Below are 27,517 nucleotides of genomic sequence, written 5' to 3'. Positions count from 1 at the left end.
GATGACAGCGTGAGACACCAGAATACAAAAAAATCATTGTCACAATGTAAAGTTAATGTGGATTTTGGTTGGGAGGCAATCGGAAGTAGTGATTACACACACACACACACACACACACTCAATGCAGTGGGAGTTTGATCACCTGATATCTGTTATCTGAGTTTGAATCAGTGCGAGACACACAGTAAGCTCTGTGCTAGCTAATATGATAAACTTGGAAACATAGTGGGTGGGAGAAGATGACAACAACCTTAATTGAGATTTATAGCAAAGTTACAGAGTCAGGCCTTCTGGAAAAATTCATCTTCATTTAATGAAATGTTGCTAAACTATCAAATCCATTCATTGTGTGTTGCATCATACTTCACCAAGATTATTTTTACATTTTACTTTTCCAGTAGTATTCTGTACTTCTGCCTACCAACATTTGGATTCAAGCACATTTTGCCATTGACAAATGATGCCGAAAGATTCAATGAAATTGTGAAGAATCAGAAAATTTCTGCCAATATTGACACACCTGAAGGTGGATTTGATGCAATTATGCAAGCTGCTGTGTGTAAGGTATGCTGAGGGGAGTAGTGTTTCACTCTGCTAACATAAATTTCATCCTGACTAACAAATCTACTTTGAAAAGCCTAGCTAATTTTATCTTTCCTTTAATCATCATATTTCTACATTTGATACTTTTCTTAAAACACAAAATTCTTAATTCAATCATGTTGAAATAGGAACTGTTTTTTATGCCTAATATTTGAATAATCTAAGAAAATTCTTATTTATTTATTTATTTTTATTTTTGGAGGCTGACCAGTATGCGGATCTGAACTCTTTCATATAGTTTTTTTTTTTAATTGAAACATTATTGATTGTACGTATCTGTGGGGTATAGCATTGAATATCAATACCTGTGTGCAATATGTGATCAAGATAATTACTATATTTATTATTACACATTGTAATCATTTTTTGTGGCCCTTTACCAATTTCTCACTAACCACCCTCCCTCTCCCCCTTTCCTTCCTCTGGTGGCTTCGGTTTCATTCTCTCCTTTTGAAAGTTCAACGAATTATTATGACTGTTGCTTCTTTCTTTCTTTCCTTCCTCCCTCCCTCCCTCCCTTCCTTCCTTCCTTCTTTCCTCCCTCCCATTCATGAATGAGGACATGCTGCATTTCTCTTTCTGTGCCTGGCTTATTTCACTTAACATAATTTTCTCTAAGCTCATCCACGTTGCTGCAAATGGCAGAATTTCGTTCTTTTTTATGGCAGAGTAGTTTTCCATTGTGTAGATATACCACACTTTCCTTATTCAGTTGCCTGTTGATGGACATTTAGGTTGGTTCCAACTCTTAACCATTGTAAATAGAGCTATGATAAACATGGGAGTGCAGGTATCCCTTCAACATGATCTACATTCCTTTGGGTGTACACCCAACAATGGGATTGCTGGATTGTATGGCAGTTCTATCTGTATTTGTTTGAGGAATCTCCACACTGTTTTCCATAACAGGTGCACTAACAGTGTATCCTATCCTCTTTCTCTGCATCCTTGCCAGCGTTTGTTATTCTGCCTTTTTGATAATAGCCAATCTGACTGGGGTGAAATAATATCTCAGTGTGGTTTTGATGAGCATTTCCCTGATATTTAACGATATTGAGCATTTTTTCATGTACCTGTTGGCCATTTGTATTCTGCCTTTGAGAAATGACTATTTAGCTCCTTTACCCATTTTTTCAATCAAGTTACTTGTTTTTTTTACTATTTAAATTTTTTGAGTTCCTTGTATATTCTGGATATTAATCCCTGTTGGTTGCATAGTTTGCAAGTATTTTCCCCCATTCCATAGGTTGTCTTTTCACTCTGTTACTTGTTTCTTTCACAGTACAGAAGCTTTTTAGTTTGATATAATCCCATTTGTTTATTTTTTCTTTTGTTGCCTGTGTCTTTGGGGTCTTATTCATAAAATCTTTGCCCAATCCTACATCCTGAAGTATTTCCCTTATGTTTTCTTTTAGGAGTTTTATAGTTTCAGGTCTTATGTTTAAGTCTTTAATCCATTTGGAGTTGATTTTTTTGTATGGTGAGAGTTACAAGTCTAGTTTCATTCTTCTACACATGGATGTCCAGTTTTCCCAGCACCACTTATTGAAAAGGCGATCTTTTCCCCAATGTATGTTCTTGGTGCCTTTGTCAAAGATCAGTTGGCTGTAAGTATGTGGGTTGATTTCTGTGTTCTCTATTCTGTTCCATTGGTCCAAGTGTCTATTTTTATGCCAGTACCATGTTGTTTTGGTTACTATAGCTTTGTAGTATAATTTGAAGTCAGATAGTGTTATTCCTCTGGCTTTATTTTTTTCCTTGCTCAGGATTGCTTTGGCTATTCAGGGTCTTTTGTTCTTCCATATGAATGTTAGGATTGTTTTTTATTTCTGTGAAGAATATTGTTGGTATTTTGATGGGGATTACATTGAATCTGTAGATCATTTTGGTAGTATCAATAGTGTTGGGAAAATTTGATTGAAACAATAATCATATATGATTAATTTTCAAAGATCAAATACATATGGTATACAGGTGATGGTAGTCAATGTTGTACCCCCAAAATATACATAATTAATTATGCTTCAATAAAAAAAGTTTTCAAAGATCAAGATCCAATTAATTAGTTTTTGAATTAACTATGGTTAAAAAGAAAAAAACCCAAGGCAGAACATTAATGAAAGAAAATAAAAATACCCTGAATCAGTATATATCTATACATGTCAGTACATATCTACAACATTGTGGGAACTCTGCTTCTCCTTGACTATCTGACAAGGATCTATGAGAATGATTCCCCTGTCTGTAGACAATAGCCCTCCATGGAAAATGTCAGGAAAGAGACAGGGCTGAAGTTCCTAGAAGATGGAAGGGGCAAGGAATTAGAGGAGGAAGGAACAGGATAAGGTGGGATGGAGGAAAGAGGATGAGTTTTTGCCCAGCTAGTTCCTGTACTAATATTAATTAAAGGAGAGAGCTCTGCTAGACACAGAAAACAGACCGTCTTAATTAGCAGGACCTTGGGGCCATACTTTGATAAGCAATTCTTATCCTTTTATTAAACTTCTAATTTTTGGATGATATCATTAGAAAGAGAAATATATGCCTACTATTGGGTGACATTTAATGAAACAGGTTTACTTTGAGTCCATTTTGTATTGCATTTTGACTAGTTTTGCTTCAGTTTGGATTTGGGATTATCTGTGACCTCCCCCACCTCCTCCCTTCATTTTTCTGGTGAATTGAAAGCTGGATAGTAAAAATAATTAACTATATAAAAGTCAAGATCAACTGAATACTGATTGTAGCAGAACTTTTTTTTGTGAAGCATAAATCATCTGAAAATGTTATCCAGGAAAAAACAAATGTCACAGAATTTCATTTTTTAATTTATGAATATTTTCAACTCACAATAGATGGAAAAGGCTAAAATAGATAGACCAGCAATATATTTTTCATACTCTGAATGTGTCCAGGCATAATTGATCCACACAAAATAAATGCCTGTCTCTCTCCAATACATCCAAATGTTTCTTTCTCACTGCAGGAAAAAATTGGCTGGCGGAACGATTCCCTCCACCTCCTGGTCTTTGTGAGTGATGCTGATTCTCATTTTGGAATGGACAGCAAACTGGCAGGCATCGTCATTCCTAATGATGGGCTTTGTCACTTGGACAGCAAGAATGAGTACTCCATGTCAACTGTCTTGGTGTGTAAGCTGTGCGCTACACTGTTGTCAGGGCTATAAGTAGGCCAACAAAGTAACAATTGCTGTAATGCAACATGGAATAACTCGCACTTGCTGAAAACAGTGCACATTTTATGATTTGAGATTTTAAAAGTGCCTCCCCTCAATTCTCCCATCATTAGAGGAGCATAGGTGGGTGGTGGGGACATGGCAGAAGTTTTGATCTGCTATAGCACTCATGATCCCAGAACCTCCCCAACTTCTCAAAGGTCCTGGGGCCAGCACAAAGCCGTATAGGCAGCTCATTCTGTTCTCAACCACAGCCCCAAAAGGGAGGCTCAGACCAGAACAGTAACCACACAAGGGTTGCTGTGAATGATAATTCCAGGGCCATGCCCCTAAATCATGCCATGCTTTCATGGACCACGGTGCTCCGTGGGAAACAACTAGTCAGGTACTATTTGGTTGGTGCTTATTAACATTTGGCTTATTGTATGTCATTTTTAAAATTCTGGTGACATTTAAAGAAAAAAATACTTGACTTGTGTAAAACAAGGTAAACTTTTTGAAGCTCTTTTGGCATACATGATCTCATCTGATCCTTAACAGAACCCTGGGTATACAACTGCTTTCCCTGAAGGAACTATGAGGCTGCCATGCTGTGCATGCACATGTTATTCCCTCTACTCGGAATGTCCTTCCCTCCGAGGCTGCTGAGAAACTCTTCATTATCCTCCAACACCGAGTTCAATCATTAGTGCTCCTAGAGAGCCCTGTTTGACCTCTGTCAGACCCCGAAGTGATCGTCTCTCCTTTTGCTCTCACACATAGATGTCTTCTTGCACATCTGTATGTGGAAACGTGTTTGCCTACATCTGTCTGTCTTTCTCTGTTGCACACTCCTCAGGGCCAGGACTGGTTTATTATTTCTGTTTCCTGACAGCACAGTGCCTGGAACATGGTGGGTGACTATTACATGAAATAGAATTGAATTATGAAGGAGCAACCTGAGAAGGTCATATTATCCCCATTTAACATTTGCGAAAATATGGTACAGAGAATTTAAGTGACTTCTTTAAACCATAATGCTGTAGAAGTCTATATAGGGGAGAGAGAAAGAGAAAGAGACCCAGAACTCTAATATCACTTGGAAAAACTATTTCTGGAAACTCTAACAGTTTATAAATTACTCACTACCATTTCTTGACCTAAATTTTTAAATTTCAACATGAATGTTTTCCCCTGACTTTTGATCAGTAGTATTCCCCAAACATGTATATTCTTTAATCACATAATCTGCCTTTTCATATTACAGTACCAGGCAGATAGCCACATTTTGGTTTTTAGTCAATAATAGATGAGAAACTGTGAGAAATGGATCTTTTTCATTAACTTTTTCTTGAAACATTTTAAATACCCCATAATAGACATCTTGAAAGTAGCACGATCATAGAAGCAAACACTATCTATGGCCTAATATGAACTTCTCATCTAATGAATGTTCAATTCATTCTTGCTGAGTAATTTGCTACAAATGCACAGAAGCCATGGACCATTTCCATGCCTGCCTGCAACGTAGCCCCCTGGGGCCTTTGAGCACTTCCTGCGGACTCAAAACCAGGCCAGATTCCTGGGGCCACAAAATAGTAGGATGTGGTTCCTGGCCCTGAACTTACAGTATATTTGTGGGAGTTAAACCAACAGATTTGATTCAAATAGAAAACCACATTTGCCCACCTATGAAGGGCTATGCGGTTTGATCCTGGCTATACACACACAGCAGGCGAAAAGTACAGGAACATGTGGAGGTGAGGATGGGCCAGCTTTGGAGGGATTTAGGCTTTAGGGTGAAAGATATTTGGGCAGTTGAAAAGCAGAGGAAATTGAACATGCCAGACTCAGGAAGATTAATAGTATCTGATATCTCTACTAATGAAAATCCAAATATGATGGACAGCACATATTATTACATAGCCAGATTTGTAGTTGGGTAATTTACCTGAGTATTTTAGGAAAAACTAGGCTTTTCTCTCAACTTGAACCTTGTACCTAAAGAAGACTTTAGATGAAAATATTCCAGTAGTGCTGAGAATATGTGAACACACAGGAGGGTACAGGAGGGCTTATCTCTCAGTTTTCCTCCATTTTGGCTGACTTCAGTCATAACCAACATATTCTTAGCATAATTGTTTGCAGGCTGCTCCCTCATTTGAGTTTCCTCTTTGTACATTATGCACATGTGCATTCATTTGACAGGCAAGTGTGCTCCGTGTTTTCCAGACTTGAAAAGTAAAATCCATCTTCAAAATTTGACAACTAATAACTTCTATTATTTTAAAAAGTATTTGGAATGAACATGTCAATGGAACAGAAGTACAATGTGCTTACTAAGTACAATGTGTTTTCAATTGTCCTGTAAAAATATTGCAGGATCCCATAGAAGTGATTTGTGATATTAAAATGGCAGTAAGACCAAACCCAAGTACTAAAACAGGAATGTCTCAAATCAGACAGTAGTGTGTCATTCCTCAGCACACTGTCCCCTCCTTAACCCTCATTCCACCTTATATAATTCCAGAGTTTCAGAGCTCTAAGAGTCACCTCTGTCACATACATCATAGTCTCTCTGCCCTTCCCTCAACTCTAATATTCCTACCTGCTGGTAAGTGGCACTTAGAAGAAAAAAAAAATATTTCTCTACCCTTGAAAATATGACACACTATCAGTTTTTAAATAAATTTCAAGTGGTCTACTTAGAAATGACAGAGCATAATACACTACATTGACAGGAACTGACTCAGGATTTAATTGGATTTATAATATTTAGGAAATAATTATTAAACCAACTAAGTGAATGATGCTAATTGTATATTTGTTTATCACTTAGAGCGATAAATACAATAATGTCTGTAAGCATTGAAATGCCAAACTCAGGGGCCGAGCCCGTGGCGCACTTGGTAGAGTGCTGCGCTGGCAGCGCGGCGACGCTCCCGCCGCGGGTTCGGATCCTATATAGGACTGACCGGTGCACTCACTGGCTGAGTGCCGGTCACGAAAAAACGACAAAAAAAAAAAAAAAAAGAAATGAAATGCCAAACTCAGTAAGATATCTTTGAAATAAATATTTGTATCCTTACATTCTTTTATTAAGATGAAACTTAACATCTCTATGTTAATTTTAGGAATATCCTACGATTGGACAACTTATTGATAAACTGGTACAAAACAACGTGTTATTGATCTTTGCTGTAACCCAGGAACAAGTTCATTTATATGAGGTAAGCAAACATAATTTGGGAAATTCCAGGGAGATTATGTGCCGTGAAACTTTAACATTAACTGTGAGTTGAACACAGGGAAGGCTATTAGATAATCATTAACACATACAAAACACACTGGGCCCTTGGGAAAGTGGATTCATTTACTGCTTGCAATTTAAATTATAAACAGAAAGATGCGGTGGGTGTGGGGGGCAGATATCATGGGACAAAAAAGAGTGACAAAAATAAAAAGATAAGTTGAGAAGAGTGCCAATAAACATAGGACCGCTTACCTAAGGAGAAATTAGTCTATCTCCCCTTGAACTGTTTTATCTGATGAGGAGAAAGTTAACAGAGAACAAAGGAAATCTTGAGAGTGGGAGAATTGACTTTAAATTCTTTGACATTCGCAAATTAGATACATAGAAAAGACACAAGTGGAGACACAACTCAAGCTATTGAGAAGTAGAAAGGTAAAAGAAAAAAACTTGTTAAATTGGGCCAAAAGAATAATTTCTCCCTAAAACAGTTGGATTTACAGTTCAAGTTTTTGGATGGAAGCACCAAATGCAAAAAGGGAACTGTTTTATAAGATGAAGTGATGCTCATAAACCACTTTATAAACTTTAAAATGTATATGCCAACACAAAATATTTCTATGGTTTCTTCCCAGCCTAAAAAAACATTATATCAAAATACCATGAATTGGGGTACTAGCAAATGATCTGCTAATCTGCAGTTTCACAGACAAGTAAGGAGACGTTAGCATGGGCCCTAGAAAATGAAGAGAAATTAAATTGTGCCTTTCATGCAGAAGCTTCACGTACTCCTAAATTCAGACCTGATCTCCCATTCCTTGTAAAAGGACCTCTTAACTTGCTTGGTGACTTTACAGGGCTTGTGAAACTGAGATTATTTCACAGAAGGCTTTGATTAAATGCCACTCACCACTGAGGAAAGTGCAGCCCAGGAATTTGCATTGGGTTCTATAGAAAGGATTCAGGAGGAGATACTATCTTGCATTTTAATGAGAGGAGGGTATTATACTCCCAGGTGAAATTGCCTTGTGCTGCAAACCAAGGAAGTCCTGTGCAATCAAGCTCCATACTCAAGGCCTTTGTTCTGCTCAGAGACCATGTGGTTTCACCTGATCTGGGCATTTTCTTATGGCTCTTTAGTAGGTGATACTTGTTTACAGTGGTTTTAAGTAGTAGAGTTGCTGTTGAGATTTTTAAAAAAAAAAAGGCCGAAGCACAATAGTGAGTCTATTCTGTCTTTGATCATTAAGGCTATAGTAAGGGGACCCTGGGGGTCACGACTCCTCCACAGCAGGGCTCCGGTTTAGAAGGGGGAGGGGAAGTTGCACAGAACTTTTCTTCAAAGGGGAGTCTGGGGAACACGACCGATGATCACGAACATAGACTCCCATAACTCACTTTGGTAATAGTCTTTAAAACTCACAACTCGTTTACACACCTTCCCAAAACTGCTATTAAAAAGACAGAGGGAGATGAAAAATAACTGCATGGTAAAACAGAATCTGCCGGATTTGAGCTGGTTGCATCCATGGTTCCCCTGTTGCAGAGAAAATGATCATTTCCAAGGAAAATGCCAGATTAGAGCCTGTCTCTAATGTAACAGCAGGACATTTATTTTGCCTGCCTACTAATCTCATTATGAGGCAAATTTATGTTCTGTCATGATCTGTGGTCTTTACCATCCAGGCTCTGCTAAATTCAAAGGGACATTTAGGGAGTCATGCAGCAAACCAGGTCAGCAGCCCACTCTTTGGCTCTGGTCATTTCATTATTTTATTTTTATCTGGATGGGCCTGTCATTCTACCTGCTTCAGTGGGGGCAGGCAGCATCCTGGACTAATGATAATGACAGCAACATTGCACTTCCCTGAAGCCAGCGTGAAAATGCTGATCTCCTGTTTTATTGATAATGAAAACAGAAAATAGACTGATAATGGCTCGTGTTGCCTTTCAATTTACATCTCTTACAAGGAGTCTTATGAGTGCAGGAGACCTATGCAATCTGATGTTTGGAAAGCCGTGATATAAGGAACATAACCACTGAAGAATCACTGAAAAATAAAACCAGTGATAGGATAAATAATGCAATTACGTGGTTGGATCTAATGAAAATTCCAGAAGGAAAATTTTCTTCTCGAGTTATGTGTTGAGCATAGTTGCGTGCCTGCACAGCAGGCAGGGGGTGGGTTAGGTTCAGTGGCAGCCCTGACTTGCAGCAAGTAAGATTTATGTGCCCACTCACGGAATGCAGGAAAAATGACTGTGTTTTCAGTAGCTTTGGTAAAATGCTTTGGACTGCCCAGGTTTGTAGTGTTCCTGTACATCGTTGTAACAGAGATCACAAACAACGGAAAGGGTGAAGTAAGCAGTTTTGCCGTCAATTCAATATGACTGCAGTGTGTGCTCCAGACTCCAGCAAACAGGTGATTTTGAACAAACATATTATTATGAACAGTTCCTGTTCATCCAATTACAGGGTTCAAAAGATAATGACAGATAATAGACTGAGCAGTAGGTAGTATATTACATTCTAGTGCTAAATACCATTTTGAATCAGGATTCCTATTACTCTAGTTAAAAAAAATTTGTGTTCTCTGTTGTTCTTAAATGTTTCCTCTTAATTTACATTAGGATAGTATCAGGCCACTAAACCCCAATTGTCTAATTTAACTAGTCTTTCCTTCCTAGTGAGGTATTGAGATAAAAAGCAATTAAATCAGTGTTTTTTACTACATTGTCAAATCATATCATTAATCACCTCAGGTTATTTGCAAGACCTTAAAATATCCTATATTTTTTCAGAATGTCTACATCTGGCTGCGAGAGATGACTTTTGTGATGTTAATAACAATGATTACTATATGACTGGTATTTATGATGTAATGCTGTTGGAAAGTAAACAAGAAGTATATTGGTAATAGACACCTCCAGTTTGTTTACTCACTAACACGTGTGACCACTAATTGCTGTCCCTAATTGTGGTTATTAGTACAGAGTGATGTTTCTAAAGCATGGGGACGGGGTGCAAGCAGGGTTTTATGCCACCAAAGGGCCCTTTCCTCTGGAGACAAAAAGCTCTTATCAGCTCTTTGAGAAGACAGTGGGTCTTGCTCATCTTCCTGTGTAGGCCAATTCTCCATGCACAGCACATTTTCAGTAAATATTTATTGAATGCATAAAATGGTGAAACGAAATCACCTCATCTTTTCTAAAACTGGGTCAAATGTTCTAAATAGGGACTTGGAGGTCTATGTGACAAATATTCATCAGGGTTGAGGACACCCATGCACGCAGAGCAGGAGGGGCACTGACCATTGCTGGATTCTTGCCAGCCCTGTCTGTCCCTTCTTCTAGCCCTTCCACCTTGGACCCAGATGGCACCAGAGAGGAAAGAAACCCTCTGCCATCAGTCTTAGGACCAACCAGTTGGAGAAGCTCCACAGCCTTCTCACTAGGACATGAAAAGAAAACCCCTGAGCAATTGTCCACCTGATGGCCATTAGATCAAAACCAGGCTTAAAGAGCAGCCACAGCATGCTGTGAGCCCAGAGTCCTTTTAAGACTCGTGAAAATGATCTACCATCTACCATACACTAGTATTAATTTTTCAGGAATCAACCCAATTTTTATTTCACCCTTTCTCTCTTCTTGCTCTTTTGAGCTTTTTTTTTTTAAACTCACTGTCTCAGTGATTCTATTGCATCATGAGACAACAAATTTAGTTTGAAAGGTGATTTTCAGGGACGTTACACAGAACTTTAGTATATAAAATGCCAAAACAAGTCATTGAACTGTAAAAAATTCCAACAGTTAATGCCAAAGAATATTGATTGCTTCAACTTAACTAATTTTATAATAATAATATTAACGGGTTTTGATATGTTTAATTATGGCTTTGGGGCTTTAAGTCTTTTATGAATCTTCTTTTGAGCTTTTCACTGAACCAACAGAGGAACAGAGGCAGAGAAAATAGGGAGGGAGAGCAAATAAAAATTGGACCCCTTTGCTACTTGTTAATGTGTTTCATTGTTTTGTTTTGTGATGTTCCTGTTGGAAAAGATCAAAACAATTTTGCTCCAATGGAAATCACTTTATCTCTCTGACCTAAGAGTTTACAAAATAAGAAGACTGGACCTGATGACCTCCAGCTTTAAAAGTTAATGTCTCTAATCCTGGAGGGGCTAAATTACCATGAATTCCAATGATCTCCATACAGATAACGTAGTTAGCTGTAAGGTGGCTAATTTTAGGGCATGATCTAAGAAGTTGTTCTTCATCCTATCAGTCCCATCCTGCAATGGGGTATTCCAAACTTGTGATTTTAGTAAAAATAAAATCATCTGGGAGTAAAAAGACAACTTCTGGATTATGAGGCATCTCCATAGAGTTCATAAATTGCTCTTTAATTCAAGTGTAATGGAAAGGATTTTGATTTCTGCTTAATTGATGGTATCTGAGAACAGACTGAGGAAAGCCAGCTGCCTACACTTTCCTCATTAATTAAAACATCCCTCAGAGAGGGAGGATTTGGTGATAAAACTGATGTATTCAGATTATCAGGCAGAGTTTCCAGACTAATTAATAAATCCCTACTATGAATAATCATCCGTAGTTACCTCTTAGATCACACAGTACTTCTCTGTAAAAAGTACTCAAAGCCTCATAATGCAGAAAATAAATGCACAGAAAGAAAAAAGTATAGATACAAAGTAGGGCCTTAATGAGATGCCCTATTAGGCCAACCTATGTAGAAATACAAAATGAGATTTCATCAAAACACGATCTAGGGCTGATTAGCTCAGTTGTTTAGAGCACAGCTATGTAACACCAAGATCAAGGGTTCAGTTTCCCGAACTGGCCAGCTGCCAAAAAAAAAAGATCTAAATGTTTCAAGATTTATACAACACCCAGAATGCATAGTATATTATTGGAACCAAGATGCTATTGATTGCATGGCCATTTATTCATTCATTCATCAAACATTTCATGAGCACCTCCCATGAACCAGGTCAGACTTTGTGACTATAGAGGAGAATAAGATACAGTGCCTGCTTCAAAGAAGTCTCATAGAGTGTTAACAGGCTTACAAGCCAATAATTTGCCCAAAAAACAGGGTGAAAGCCTTTTACAGATTATGTTCTGGAAAGAGACCCCATGGCGTAGTTTTGCTGAGGGGTCAAGTTTTCATGTCTGTCAGTGTTTTTACTCTTGTCTGTTCACCATCTGTGTTATGGGGGCAGCTAATTAATTGGCAATCATGAAACTGCCTTTGATGCTAATAGTATCATAGTGTTGGATCAAGTCCTTCACATTATAAGGGTAAAAACTGAGGGCCAGACATTATATGAAACTATGACTATGAAAGTAATAGGGAAATAGGGAATGTTCGCTGAGAGCTTCTTAGGTGACAGCCTGGGAGGAGGGGGGGAGATGAGGGTTTTACATTCATTTTATCATTTAATTTTCATCTTATGCTATGGAAACAAGTTGCAAGTGAGAGCCAGGATTTGAACCCAGAAAATCGGAGTCTACAGCCTTAACCACTGAGATAAGTCACCATTGAACGCGGGCTGCTGTAGTGAAAGAGCATGCCGATTCCTAACCACTAGGTCACCAGAGAAACAGCCTTTTTCATAAAGTAACCAACTTTAAAAGTCACTTCAAAAGCACAGAACCCAAGGGTGGAGCAGAGCTGCCTGACAGATGAACCAATAGATGAATCACTTGATCTAGGGTCCTTTACTGTTGCTGTTAATTTAGATGAATCAAGCGATTTAAAGATGTGTTGACTTGAAAAAAAAAAAAAAATTTGGATTCTGCCCTGTGGTTTATTAAAACTCGGAGTGGTGAGAACAGACCACACAGCTAGGGAATGCCACTGGCCGTCCCATCTAGAACAGCTACTGTCTGTGGTAATCACTATCTACGGTTCCAATCAAAGTGGGGAAATGGAGGCAGGCGGTCTGACAAAGGCTGTAAGTTTATTATAACGATATAGGTTGAGCATACAGTAAAATAAAGTAATATAATGAATACCCACATACCTATGCTCAGTTTTCTCAAGTTTTCACATTTTGCCACCATATTTGCTTCAGAGTTTTTAAAGAAATGAAACATCCTGGATACAGTTCCCTGCTGTGTAACTGCCCAATTCTGATCTGACCTACCTCGTTCCTTCCTTAGAGGTAACCATTATCCTAAACTTTCCATTCATCATTCTCACATTTGTTTCTTGTGCTATTAAAAATATATGTATATCCATGAATAATTATGTAGTTTTGGCTTATAAGCTAAATTTCATGCTGTACATATCATTTCTACAACCTGCTTTTTGACTCAATCTCACGTTTCTTGTTTTTTATCATATTTTCTTATTATGATAAAATATAAGTAACATAAACTTTCCAATTTTAATCAATTTTAAGTGCACATTTCTGTGGCATTCGATTATTCATGTTGTTGGGCTCAGTGTTATGTTTGTGAGACTTATCCGTGGACATACATGTAGTTCTAGCCTACTGCATTCCACCTCCGTGCATATTCCACTTAGTGCACATGCACATGGCAATGTGTCCATGCTGCAATGGAGGGTATCAGGTCACTTCCAGTTGTGCAGCATTACAGATGTTGCAGCTATGCACATCCTTGCACATCTATTCTCTGTCAAGGATTCCTATCTAGAAGTGAAGTCCCTTGGTCACAGGGGATTGGCATCTTCAATTTTACTGGATTTGTCCCAGTTGCTTTCCAAAGTGGTTGTATTAGTTACTCTCCCATCAGCAATGTAGTGTGGAATTGTGGCCATAACAAAACTATAGATTACTCTTTTTCTGATTATGAAATTAGTACATGTTATTTGCAAAAAAATGGGATATAGAAAAGCACAAAGGAGAAAATAAAGATCACTCGTGAACTCGCTACTCAGACGTAGCTAACCATTGTTGACGTTTTAGAATATGTCTTCCATGTCTTTTTTCTTTGCATGTATTTACATATTTTAACATAACTGGCATCATACTATACTTATTAAGTATGTTCTTTGAATAAGTTTACTTTTTACAAGTTTTACAAAGGCATAAAAATTAAATTGCATTTAGTTGTACATCAAACAATCATTTTTATTGATGAGAATAATATTAGATGAAATCAAGGTCTTCTTACAAAATTCTGAGTCTATGGTTGCCACACTAATAGGGTGTCTGCTTTAAAATAAAAGCAAATTGGACAAGGGGCATAAAGAATAAGTACAATTTGTAACAATATACGTACTAATAATATTGATTTGATCAACATATGTCAACATTGAACCCCCAAAATATGTATAATCAATTATGATTCAATATAAATTAATTAATTAATTAATTAATTTAATTAAAGCAAATTTCCCCCCTCCCATCAGCAGCCCCCAAACCTGCACAAAGTACTGCATATTTACCTCCCAGGTTACTTTTTTACATATTCACATGATAATGGTTACTTTTTTACATGTTCGTGGTATAACTTTAATGGAATCAACAAATTGTTTCTAGCATCCATTTTCTTATCTTACAAAGCGCTCCCTTGGAGAGGACTCTTACATCTGTGAACAAGACTCCTCTCTGAGACATAAAGTGCTCAAAGACGTGTAACTACCCTTCTTTATGCTTTCTCTGGGTCCCTGTAAGCAGGAGTTTCAGTTACCTGTCTGTCCCCTGAAGCCTTTCCCATGGTTGCAGTTGGCCACTCTGCCTGTGTCGGTGTCTGGAAGGCTGCCTGAAATTACAGTTATGCTTAAAGGGAGCTCACCCCAAATTGGATGACCATGCAGGAGTCTAACTGCAATCAGACATTTTCCACATGGCACACCTTTGTAAACAATCACAAATGGCATCAAGGCACAAGAGGACAAGTTAAACTAACAGCCCCAGGGACATAAGAAGAGTTTGGGAGTATTATATATATTTAATTTTATGCCTAATCATCTGAAGAGCCCAAAATTTGCTACAAAGAGTCTAGTATTAATTATAACAGTTTAACATTTTGTTGCCCCTGCAGTACTGAATCTTCAGAAAGTAAATAGAAAATTTCTGAAGTCACTTGTTGAGCTTGAACACTTTGGGCTCACTTTATCCATTTATTCAAGGGTTGGCACACTTTTTCTAAAGGATTGCCAGATTTAGCAATCCTTTAAAAACCCTATAAAAATACAGGATGTCCAGTTAAATTTGAATTTCAATAAGCAACAAACAATTTTTTTAGTTTAAGTATGTCCTGCAATATTTGGAACACACTTATGCTAAAAACTTTTCATTATTTCTCTGAAATGCAAATTTGACTGGGCATCCTGTATTTTATCTGGCAGCCTATCTGTAAAGAGTCAGATAGTAATTTAAGCTTTGTGGACCATATGGTTTCTGTCATGATTACTCAACTCTACCACTGTAGCACGAAAGCAGCCATGGACAATACATAAATGAATGAGCGTAATTTTTTACAAAAGTAGGCAACAGGCCACATATGGCCCACAGGCCATAGTTTGTTGATCCCTGCCTTCCTTCCTTCGTTCATTCTATGAATATTTATGTGCTTTCTATGTGCCAAGGGCTGAACTAGACTATAGGAGTACAGCAGAGAATAAAAAACAGACCCTGTTTTTGTCCTCGTGGGCTCACAGTCTAGTGGGGGAAACAGACAAGCAATAATTAAAGAACAAATAACCAATTACAACTTTTAACAGTGTTATCAAAAAATGACAAAGAATAGTGTGCAGCAATGGAGAATAATTAAGGAGGAAAGAGTAAGACCTTCCTCAGATAGGATCTTCAGGGAAGATTCCTTTCAAGAAGTGATAAGGAAACAGCATCCCTCAAGGTTGAGAAGTTTTCAAGAGGACAAGGCATCTGCAAAGGCCCTGAAGCAGCAAAGGACTCAGTGCTCAGTGTGTTTGAGAAATTGAAAAAAGGTCAGTTGGCCTGGAATGAGCTGGGGTAGAAGGGGGTAGAGTTGAAGAGGTAGGCTGAAACCAGACCTCTCAATCTTGAAGGCTAGGGAAAGTAAGTATGGTGCTATTCTATGGGTAGCAGGCATTCGAAAATACCACTTTTGTTGCTGAGTGTAGATGTCACAGTTCTATGACAAGCTGAAAACACATGTGAATTATGGGTATATAGGTGTAAAAACATAATGCCTTTATTTTCCAAATCGCCACAGACCCTCTGACAGACCAGTCTACACCAGCAGTTCTCAAACTTTGGGGCTCATTGCAATCATGTAGGGAGCTTTTTTAAAAAACCCAATGCCCAGGCTACACCATGGTCCAATTAAATCAGTATCTCTGGGGCTAAGATCCAGGTACTAGTATTTTTTTTAAAAAGCTCCACTGTTGTATCCAATCACCTGGGGACCTTATTAAAATGCAGACTCTGATTCAGGAGGTGTGGGCTGGGGCCTAAGATTCTGCGTTTCTAATAAGCTCCCAGATGTTACTGATGCTGCCTGTCCACCCACCACACTTCGAGTATTTAGGGCCTGCAGCTCTTTAGCAGTCCTCGCACATACACCTGCTTGCTGTTTCCTCGTCCCCTTCATCACCTTCCTACTAGTCATCCTTCAAAGTTTTATTACCTGCTGTTTGGTCTGCAAAGCACATAGGCTGCTACTGAATCCCACATCACTTCCCATTTTAAAAGAGCTTTCTAAAGCTTTGGGACTTGCATTAGTCAGCAACGGTCTGCAATCTCTCTCCAAAAGCAAGGTAATCTTATTAAGAGAAGATCTGAAGTACCCTCAGTAACAAATACTCAGTGCGACCTCTTTGTTCTCAAAGTCTCCCTTCTCCAGTTCCTCTCTGTGCATTTGTTTGTCTCAGAACAGTCATGCGCCGTGGTCCATTTGTCTTCCCTTATCACTCTGTTACTGCTGCTGAGCGTTCGTTCAGCTGTGTGCTGCAACTTCTTGGCTGACAAGGTAATTACATTCCGGGCAGACGGGGAAAAGACAGGTAGTACTCAAAAGTTCTGAGCCAACTACCTAGTCATTGCTGGTGCAGACTTCTAGATCAGGCACCTGATCTAATTAGCACACTCCCATCCTACCTGCCTGACTTTGGAATGCTGACAATTGAAAGCCTGAAGGCAAAGCAGATATCATGCAATCCAGAGACAAGACATTCATGCTACCCTTGTGCCAGAAACAATTACACGTTCTTTTTGGAATCTTGGGTGTCCTAGTAAGACCATCGTGCCTGGGAGTAAACTTTTGCATAATACTGGGAGCCCTGCATTTACAGATAATGAACATGAGAACCGGCAGAATAAAACCCCACAAGAATGAAAGACCTCACAGGAAGAAAGCCTTCTGATTGACTTCAGAAGAAGGACTTATTTCAGCAAACCCATCCCACTCCTAGCTCTGGAAGAAGCACACTGCTGCACAAAAGAGTGGCTTCGCCAGCTAAGAGCTGTTTTCCCTTGACCAGACAAATAGCACAAGATCATCCCTCAGGAATTTTTTTTTTTTTTAACCTCTGTGTTTTTGCTACTTCCTACCTGTCTTTCAAGCTGTAGCCTGTGAGTTTGAAAGTCATTACAGCCACAACTCTTTCTTTCCTTTCTTTTTGCTTTGGGTAGGAAAGTAAGTGTTCTGTAATCTCTAAGTCCCTATAAATGTACGTACCAAGCTTTATGATCTTAACTTTCCAATGAGACAGCTGGATTGCTATTGGCATTTGCACCAGATGCTCCTGCAGGACCTGGTGGAAGATAGTGAGCACTGGCTTTAGAGTCAAGACCTATTTCTGCCACTTACTAGCTCTGAGACTAGGCATGGTAGTCACCTGTCCAGTTAAAACTAAGGGTTTAAGGTTAAACAATTTAAAAGAATCTTAGCCCAGTGTTAAGGGCTCAATTGTGGCATCCAAAAAGATATGTTAAAGACCTAACACCAGTACCACAGAATGTCCATATTTGGAAATAGGGTCATTGTGGATATAATTGGTTAATTTAATATGAGCTCATACTTGAGTAGGGTAGATCCTTAATCAAATATGACTTAATCGAATATATGAAGAAAAGAGACACAGAGACACACACATGAGAAGAGCAAAGACAAGAGAGGCAGAGATTGGAGCGAGGCATCTACAAAGCAAGGAATACCAGGGATTCCCAGCCTCACCAGAAGTAGGAAGAGGGAAGGACAGATTCCCCCCCACCTCGATCTGGGATTTCCAGCCTCCAGAACTATAAAACAATAACTTTTTGTTGTTTTAAGCCATTCTGTTTGTGGTTCTTTGTTAGGCAGCCCAAGGAAATTAACATACCCTGTTTTAGGCTTGCTCATTAATCTCTCTCCGGCTCAACAGCGACCTCACAAGACCAAGACCAGGATAGCCATTGCCAGGCACCTAACAGGATTGGTCTGGTTCATAGATCTAGCTCTAGGGCAGAGGATGCAGTGGGCCCAGCTCTGCTTCTTCCTACATGGATAACCTCGGGCAAGTTAACTAAATTCTCTGGGCCTCAGTATCTTGGCAGTAAAACAGGAATAATAATGGTACCTAAATAACAGAGCTTCTGTGAAGAATGGAAGGGATGACACTGCCAGGGATGAATGTTAGCTGTAGCTGGTCTTCTTCAAGTGACAGTAAAAGGTGGGTAGGTGGGTTCTGGGCACCGTTAGCCCTGTCTGCAGCATGGGCTCTGTGAACCAGCACAGTCGGCCAGGTGCAAGTGAGGAGAGAAAGGGCAATGTGGCCCCCTCCCCACACACTTCTGCTACTTCCTTGAGGCGGTCACAGGGTCCCCCAAACAACAATGCTCCAGGAGCCTTGAGTTTTTGAAGTTGCAGGTGTCCGAAAGGCAGGAGACGTGGTGGGGAATGTCAGGAGGCCCATAAACACATCTCATTCCTGCTGCAAGGCCCCCTGAATTGGTCATTGCAACTCTTGAGGGCTTAGTCCTGGGACCAGCTCCTGAGCAAGGGAGAGATGCTGAAGGAGGAAAGTGAGAGGCCAGTGAGAGCCAAGGAGTCTGCCCATGGATGCTTCCCTCGGCTCCATCCTCAGGTAGAAGGGATCCAGATGGAAAGTAATTACTGCTTGCGGCTAAATACGCAACAGATCTGAACCCCTTTCAGAACTACTTGCACTTTCTGCAGTTTAAGTGACATGTTGATTACCCTCATCCACAACAACAAATGCTTCTCTAAGCATTCGTTTCTCTTAGAATAGTCATACATTCTGTGGGTCCATTTCTGTTGGGTGTATATACCTAAGAGTGGAATTGCTAGGTCATGGGGTGTGCTTACGTTCATCTTTAGTGGATACTGTCAACTAGTTTTCCAAAGTAATTGTACCAATTTACATTCCCGCTACAAGTGTATGAGAGTGTTGTCAGTTTTTAAAATTTTAGCCATTCTAGAGGGTACACACTGGCTTCTCATTGTGGTTTTAATTTGTGTTTCTCTAATGATTAAAGATGTTAAACACTTTTCACGTATTTATCTGCCACTTGCATATCCACTTTTATTAAGTGGATGTCTTTGTCTTGTTTATATGTAGGAGTCATTTAGATATTCTGGCACTGAGTCCTTTGTCAGACACATGTACTACAGATATTTTCTCCCACTCAGTGGCTACCTCTCACTCTCTTAAAGGCATCTTTTGAGAAGCAAATCTTAATTTTAAAATACAGACTTGATTTTTTCTGTTAGCAACTTTATGTTCACAGCAAAATTGAGTGGAAGGTATAGAGATTTCCCATAAACTTTCTACTCCCACCCATGCACAGCCTCCCCCGATATCAACATCCCCCACCAGAGTGGTACATTTGTTACAAGTGATGAACCTACATTGACACATCATCACCACCCAAAGTCCACAGTTTACATTAGGGTTCACTCTTGGTGTTGTACATTCTAAGGGTTTTGACAAATGTATAATGACATGTATCCACCATTGTAGTATCATACAGAGTATTTTCACTGCCCTAAAAATCCTCCATACTCTCTCTATTCATCTCTCCCCCCAGTACCCCCCAGTCATCTTTTGTCCCCCTAATCACTGATCTTTTTACTGGCTCCATAGTTTTGCCTTTTCCAGGATGTCATATAGATGGAACCATACAGTATGTAGGCTTTTCAGATTGGCTTCTTTCAGTTAGTAATATGCATTTAAGGTTTCCCCATGTTTTTTCATGATTTAACTCATTTCCTTTTAGTGCTGAATAATATTACAATGTCTGAATGCACCACTGTTATACATTCACTTACTGAAAGACATCTTCATTGTTTCCAGGTTTTGGCAATTATGAATCAACGGCTATAAATATCTGTGTACAGGTTTTTGTGTAGACATAAGATTTCAACTTGGGTATTTACCCAAGGAGTTTGATTTTTGGATTGTTTGCTAAGTGTATGTTTAGTTTTGTAAGAAACTTGCCAAACCGTCTTCTGCAGTGGCTGTACCATTTTGCATTCCCACCAGCGAGGAATGAGGGTTCCACATCCTGACGAGCATTTGGTGTTGTCAGTATTTTGGATTTAGGCATTCTAATAGGTGGGTAGTGGAATCTCAGTGTTGTTTAATTTGCATTTCCCTGATGATGTACAATGTAGAGCATCTTTTCGTATGCTTGTTTGCCATCTGTATATCTTTTTCAGTGACCTGCCCATTGAGGTCTTCTGTTCATTTTTTAATCCGGCTGTTTGTTTTCTTGTTGTGTTTTAGAAGTTCATTGTATATTTCGGATAACAGTCCTTTATCATATATGTCATTTGCAAATATTTCCTCCTAGTCTGTGGCTTGTCTTCTCATTCTCTCAACATTATCTTTCACAGAGCAGAAGTTTTAAAGTTTACGTTCAGCTTGTAAATTCTTTCTTTCATAGATCATGCCTTTGACGTTGTGCCTTAAAAATCATCACCAAAGTCAAGGTCATGTAGATCTTCTCTGATGTTATCTTCTAGGAGTTTCATGGTTTTGCATTTTACGTGTAGGTCTGTGATCCATTTTGAGTTAATTTTTGTGAAGGGTGTAAGGTCTGTGTCTAGATTCGTTTTTCTGCATGTGAAAGTCCAGTTGTTATAGCCCCGTTTGTTGAAAAAACTATCTTTGCTCCATCGTGTTGCCTTTGCTTCTTTGTCAAAGATCAGCTGATTATTTTTATATGGGTCTGTATCTGGGCTCTCTATTCTGTTGCATTTATCTATTTATCTGTTCTGTTGTCAGTACCACAGTCTCTGGATTACTGCAGCTTCATAGTAAGTCTCGAAGTCAGTTAGCGTCAGTCGTCCGACTTTGTTCTTCTCTTTCAATATTGAGTTGGCTATTCTGGGCCTTTTTCCTCTCCTTATGAATTTTAGAATCTGTCTGTTGCTTTCCACAAAATTTAACTTGCTGGTATTTTGATTGGGATTGCATTAAATCTATAGATGAAATTCTTAATTTTAAGTCCTATTTATCAATCTTTTCTTTTATGGATAGTGTTTTTTGTGTCCTACTTAAGGCATTTTTGTTAACCCAAGGCCATGAAGATATCCTCCCTGACTTCTACAGTGAGAAAAGTCAAAATAGTGGTTATGTTTTTGAAGGAAGGAGTAATGACTGGAAGGCAATACAAGGGAGGATTCCAGGGGCCTGCTTATGTTCTATTTCTTTTTCTTCATGGTGGCTACACTTGCCTATTTACTTTCTAAATATTCATTGAACTGTATATTTATTACTTGTACACTGTGTATGTATGTTATGCTGCCACTAAAGTTTCTGGGAGAGAAAGAGAGAGAATATACAAACAGGAGCCATTGAATGTAGAGATACAAGATAATGGAAAAAAAAAATTTAAAAACTTTGAAAGATTAGAAGAAATATTTGTGAGATTATATGATATCATAAGTTCTTAGTCTATACAAGCCAACCTTTTGATAAATATATTTTAGTAACATATATTTACTGTCCATATTTCTATCAGCATTCTGCTCACCACCACATAAGTCTCTAAGACATTCCAAACTTTCCCTCATCTTTTTCTCTTCTGCTATGTCCTCCAAACTCCTCCAACCTTTGCCCATTACCCAGTTCCAAAGCTGCATCCACATTTCAGGTATCTATATAGCAACACCCCACTCCTGGTACCAATGTTCTGTATTAGTCCATTTGTGTTGCTATAACAGAAATACCCGAGACTGGGTAATTTATATGGAAAAGAGGTTTATTTGGCTTACAATTCTGGGACAGCTGCATCTGGCATGGGCCTCAGGCTGCTTCTACTCATGGCAGAAAGCAGCAGGCAACCAGCAGGTATAAGCAGATCACATGGCGACAGGAAACAAGAGAGAGAGAGAAGGTACCAGGGTCTTTTTAAACAACCAGCTCTCGTGGGAACTAATAGAGCGAGAACTAATCATTTATCCCTCTCCCCCAGGGAGAGCATTAATCCATTCATGAGGGATCCACCCCATGACTCAAACAGCTTCCAGCACTGCCACATTGGGGATCAAATTTCCACATGAATTTTGGAGGGGACAACACATCCAAACTCCATCAATCAGTATGTTTTAAGACCAGAAACACTGGTGTTGGTTAATAATATAATACTGAAAATAAACAGTGCTGAGCATAAAATAAAGTAGTGGTATTAGTGATATATTACTGAGGCTTCATAGAAAACATTAAGCAAGAATGGGGCCTAAAGAGAAGCAGCTGGTCACTCCTATTATTTGGTTTCACAAATTCTTTATTAAAATTCTGCTAGCTGGTATGGGGCAAATCGGCTTCTCATTTTCCACCTTTAATCAGGGGCATGAGTAGTGTGATATCTATAATATGAAGGCTAATGAGCTCTGAGGTGGTGAGGAGTCTTTGAGACTACAGCAAAAATGTCACAAGAGTAAGACATAAGGTTCCAGTAGAGTCACCATCCAAGGCAGAGACCAAATCTAGACACCCAGCAAGGATGCAGTTAATACTAAACACTAACCCAAAAGACAGCCAAGTTCTGAGGAGTTAACCAAACAGGAGGTGCAGTCAAAGCAGGAATAGAGGTCATATCAGGAACTGTCCCTTCAATCGGTGAGAATGGCAAGATATCAACAAAAGCAAGAGAGGGACTCAAGGTCCTCAGCCTGAGTCTCTTTGAAAACAAAGCCATCAATAGCCTGTCCACAGGTAACTGGGGCAGCAGGTTTGTGGCTGCATGTTCCTCTACCCTTAGCCAAGCAGGAGCGCATGCCTGACAGCTGGTTCTGGCAACTAGTCACTGAGAGGCACTGAATGTGGCAACACTCTCTGAGAGGAGCCCGAGCGTGCAGGTGTGAATTCCCGTTAAACGACCCCCTGTCCATTTATTATTCTCTACCCTTGACAAGGAGGGATTCCCAGAGAGCAGTGCAGACCACTGGACAAATAGGAAAATTTTTTGAGGTGGAAGCAGAGTGAATAAATAAATGGAGCTTGAAGAAGAAAGTTAGGAAAAGTAAGTCAATCAGAAAGAGTGAGTAAGCAAAGCAACCTGGGTGGCATAGCACAGAGAAGGGGAGAAGATCCATAATAAGCATAATCCACAGGTAGATAATAGAGAAGTCAAGCCCAAGCATAGGAGTTTGTATTTCTAATCAACTCATGCAACATCATGTTTACTGTGTTCACCATTGCTAATATCCAAGCCTCATCTTTTAGATTCACAATGCTATAATTTGTCACATCCAGGCATGCAAAATCATCCTTTTTCTAATATTAAACATGTTTGATCTTGACAATTTATAATAGCTCTTATGGACTTTAATGAAAGGAAGGCATCTGATACATGATATTTACAGTAATCATAGTACTACAGAATTTGAAATATAATGTTTTACAGTGTTAGGCCAGGAAGCCAAATTGTTCATGTTTCTAGTTAATTATCTGAAATACTTTTGGGGGGAATCAGCATCCAGAAATTAATTAATAGTTTTCCTCTCCACAATTGTCAGTGTTTTCACTGGTTACTGCTACTGGCTGCCAACTCCTTTCTGCCCTCACTCTAGTGACAATCAGCAAATTTGCTTAATGCTAACCACTTGTCCTAATAGCCAAATGCCAAATGTCATACCACATGCAGGACTATTATTATGCTTTAGGAAGTGGATGGATTTGGCTTTGTGAGCCAAGAATTTTTCTTTTTTTTTCCAACTGTTCATGAGATACAAAGCTGATTGTCCCCCCTCCTGCCCATGATGTGGGGGCCAGATTCATATTGGGGGCATACCCCTTACCAGAAATTACTTTTGTACCCTTTGTCCCATTCCAATTACCCCTCAACCTCCTTCCCCTTGCTCCTCTCCCCTCAACTCCAATTTGTAGCCCTAGGAATGTTCCCTCTCTCTGTTGGATCATGGGACTACTGTGGTCTTTCTTTCCTGCCTTCCTTTCTCTCTTAGCTCCCACATATGAGTGAGCACATGCAGTATTTATCCCTCTGTGCTTTGCTTGTTTCAATCACCATAAGTTTCTCCAGGTTCATCCATGTTGTTGCAAATGGGAGTATTTCATTCTTTTTGATGGCAGAGTAGTATTCCATAGTGTATATATACCACAGTTTTCTTGTCCAATCATCTATTAATGGACATTTAGGTTGGTTCCATATCTTGGCTATTGTAAACAGAGCTGCAATAAACATGGGAGTGCAGGTATCTCTTGGACATGATGATTTCCATTCCTCTGGATATATACCCAGAAGAGGGATTGCTGGATCATATGGAAGATCTATCTGTAGTTGTTTGAGAAACCTCCAAATTGTTTTCCAAAGTGGTTGTACTAATTTACATTCCCACCAACAGTGTAGAAGTATTCTCTTCTCTCCACACACTTGCCAGCATGTTATTCACCATCTTTTTGATTATAGCCAGTCTAACTGGAGTGAGGTGGTATCTCAATATGGTTTTAATTTGCATTTCCCTGATGACTAGTGATGTTGAGCATTTTTTCATGTATCTGTTGGCCATTTGTATGTCTTCCTTTGAAAAATGTCTATTCAGCTCTTTTGCCCATTTTTTAATTGGGTCATTTATTTTTTCACTGTATAATTGCTTGAGTTCTATGTATATTCTGGATATTAGTCCCTTGTTGGGTGCATGGTTGGCAAAAATTTTTTCCCACTCTGTAGGTTGTCTTTTCACTCTGTTGATTGTTCTTTTGCTGTGCAGAAACTTTTTAGTTTGATTTAGTCCCATTTGTTTATTTTTTCTTTTGCTGCTTGTGCTTTTGGGAAGCAGCAAAAGAAAAAAGCCTATGCCATGCCCTAACTGCTGAAGTGTTTCACCTATATTTTCCCTTAGTAATTTTACAGTTTTGGGTCTTATACCTAGGTCTTTAATCCATTTTGAGTTGATTTTAGTGAATGGTTAGAGATGCATATCTAGTTTCATTCTTCTGCATATGGATATCCAGTTTCCCAACACCACTTGTTGAAGAGGCAATCTTTTCCCCAATGTAGATTTTTGTTGCCTTTGTCTAATACCAGATGGCTACAAGCCTGAGGAGTGATTTCTGGGTTCTCTATTCTACTCCATTGGTCTAAATGTCGATTTTTATACCAGTACCATGCTGTTTTGGTTACAACAGCTTTGTAGTATAATTTGAAGTCAGGCATAGATATGCCTCTGGGTTTTGTTTTGTTTTTTTTTTGCTCAGGATTGGTTTGGCTATTCGAGGTCTTTAGTTTTTCCATATGAAAGGTAAGATTGTTTTTTCCATTTCTGTGAAGAATGTCACTGTTATTTTGATGGGGATTGCATTTAATCTGTATATCGCTTTGGGTAGTATAGACATTTTCACAGTGTTAATTCTTCCAATCCAAGAGCATGGAATATCTTTCCATCTTTTTGTGTCTTCTTTAATTTCTTTCAGAAGTGGTTTGTAATTCTCATTGTAGAGTTCTTTAACCCCATTGGTTAAATTGATCCCTAGGTATCATATTTTTTTGGTGACAATTGTAAACAGGCTTACTTTCTTTATTTCTCTTTCTGTTAATTCATTATTTGAGTATATAAATGCTACTGATTTCTAGGTATTTATTTTGTATCCTGCCGCATTACTGAAGTTATTAACCAGCTCTAGGAGTTTTTTGATAGAGTCTTTAGGTTTTTATATATATAGTATGAGCTCATCTGCAAATAGGGAAAGTTTGACTTCATCTTCTCCAATCTGGATTCCCTTTATTTCTTTCTCTTGCCTGATTGCTCTAGCTAGTACCTCCAGTACTATGTTGAATAGAGGTAGTGAGAGTGGACATCCTTGTCTTGTTCCTGTCCTTAAGGGGAAGGCCTTCAATTTTTCCCCATTCAGAGTAGTACTGATGGTGAGCTTGTCATAAATAGCTTTTATTGTGTTAAGATATTTTCCTTCTATACCTAATTTGTTGAAAGTCTTTATCATGAAGGAATGTCAAATTTTGTCAAATGCTTTTTCAGCATCTATTGAGATAATCATATGGTCTTTGTCCTTGAGCTTGTTGATGTGATGTATCACATTTATTGACTTCCTTATGTTGAACCATCCTTGCATCCCTGGGATGAATCCCACTTGCTCATAGTGTATAATTTTTTAAATATGTTGCTGTATTCTAATTGCTGATATTTTGTTGAGGATTTTAGCATCTAGGTTCATCAAGGATACTGGCCTGTAATTTTCTTTTTTTGTTGTGTCTTTATCTGGTTTTGGTATCAGAGTTATGTTGGCCTCATAGAATGAGTTTGGGAGAGTAGAGTCTGTTTCATTGTTTGTAGCAGTTTCATGAGAATTGGTATTAACTCCTCTTTAAAAGTTTGAGAGAACTCAGCTGTAAAGCCATCTGGACCTGACTTTTTTTTGTTGGAAGATTGCTAATTACTGCTTCAATCTCCTTGCTTGTTATTGGTCTATTTAGGTTTTCTATCTCTTCTTGGTTCAGTCTTGGTAATTTATATGCATCTAGAAACTTATCCATATCTTCCAGATTTTCAAATTTGTTGTCATACAGTTGTTTATAATAGTCTCTAATGATCTTTGTATTTCTGTGGTGTCAGTTGTAATGTCTCCTTGTTCATTTCTGATTTTTGTTATTTGGGTCTTCTCTCTCCTTTTTTTTTTTTTCTTTTCCTTTTTTTTTTTTTTTTTTTTTTGTTAATCTAGCTCACGGTGTTTCTATTTTGTTTATCTTCTCGAAAAACCAACTTGTAGTTTTGTTAATCTTTTCTATTCTTTTTTGGGTCTCTATTTCATTCACTTCTGCTCTGATCTTAATTATTTCTTTCCATCCACTACCTTTAGGTTTGGATTGTTGTTGTTTTTCAAGTTCTTTGACGCATAGTGTTAGGTCGTTTATTTGGAGTCTTTCCATTTTTTTGATATAAGCATTTACTGCAATAAATTTCCCTCTTAGTACTGCTTTTGCAGTATCCCACAAGTTTTTGTATGATGTATCTTTGTTTTCATTAGTGTCTAGAAATTTTTTGATTTCCTGTTTAATTTCTTCTTGGACCCATGGGTCATTCAGGAGCCT

At 38.6% G+C, this 27,517-nt stretch overlaps 1 protein-coding gene across 16 annotated transcripts in view; it reads left to right on the top strand.

The window, feature by feature from the left end:
• ITGB6 (integrin subunit beta 6) overlaps positions 1–27,517 on the top strand; it is a 126,012-nt gene that overhangs the window by 62,062 nt on the left and 36,433 nt on the right. For 15 of the 16 annotated variants that reach the window (XM_063090194.1, XM_063090155.1, XM_063090196.1 and 12 more), the window contains 3 exons: positions 399–564; positions 3,590–3,751; positions 6,913–7,008. In XM_063090194.1, the coding sequence (XP_062946264.1) occupies positions 399–564; positions 3,590–3,751; positions 6,913–7,008 (424 nt within the window). The remainder of the gene's footprint in view (positions 1–398; positions 565–3,589; positions 3,752–6,912; positions 7,009–27,517) is intronic. The other variant, XM_063090162.1, reaches the window with a different exon arrangement.

This window comes from Cynocephalus volans, chromosome 1, assembly GCF_027409185.1.
Source record: "Cynocephalus volans isolate mCynVol1 chromosome 1, mCynVol1.pri, whole genome shotgun sequence".
NCBI classification, from domain to species: domain Eukaryota; kingdom Metazoa; phylum Chordata; class Mammalia; order Dermoptera; family Cynocephalidae; genus Cynocephalus; species Cynocephalus volans.
Note: the sequence above shows the minus strand (reverse complement) of the source record. Positions and strands in the feature narration are given on the sequence as shown.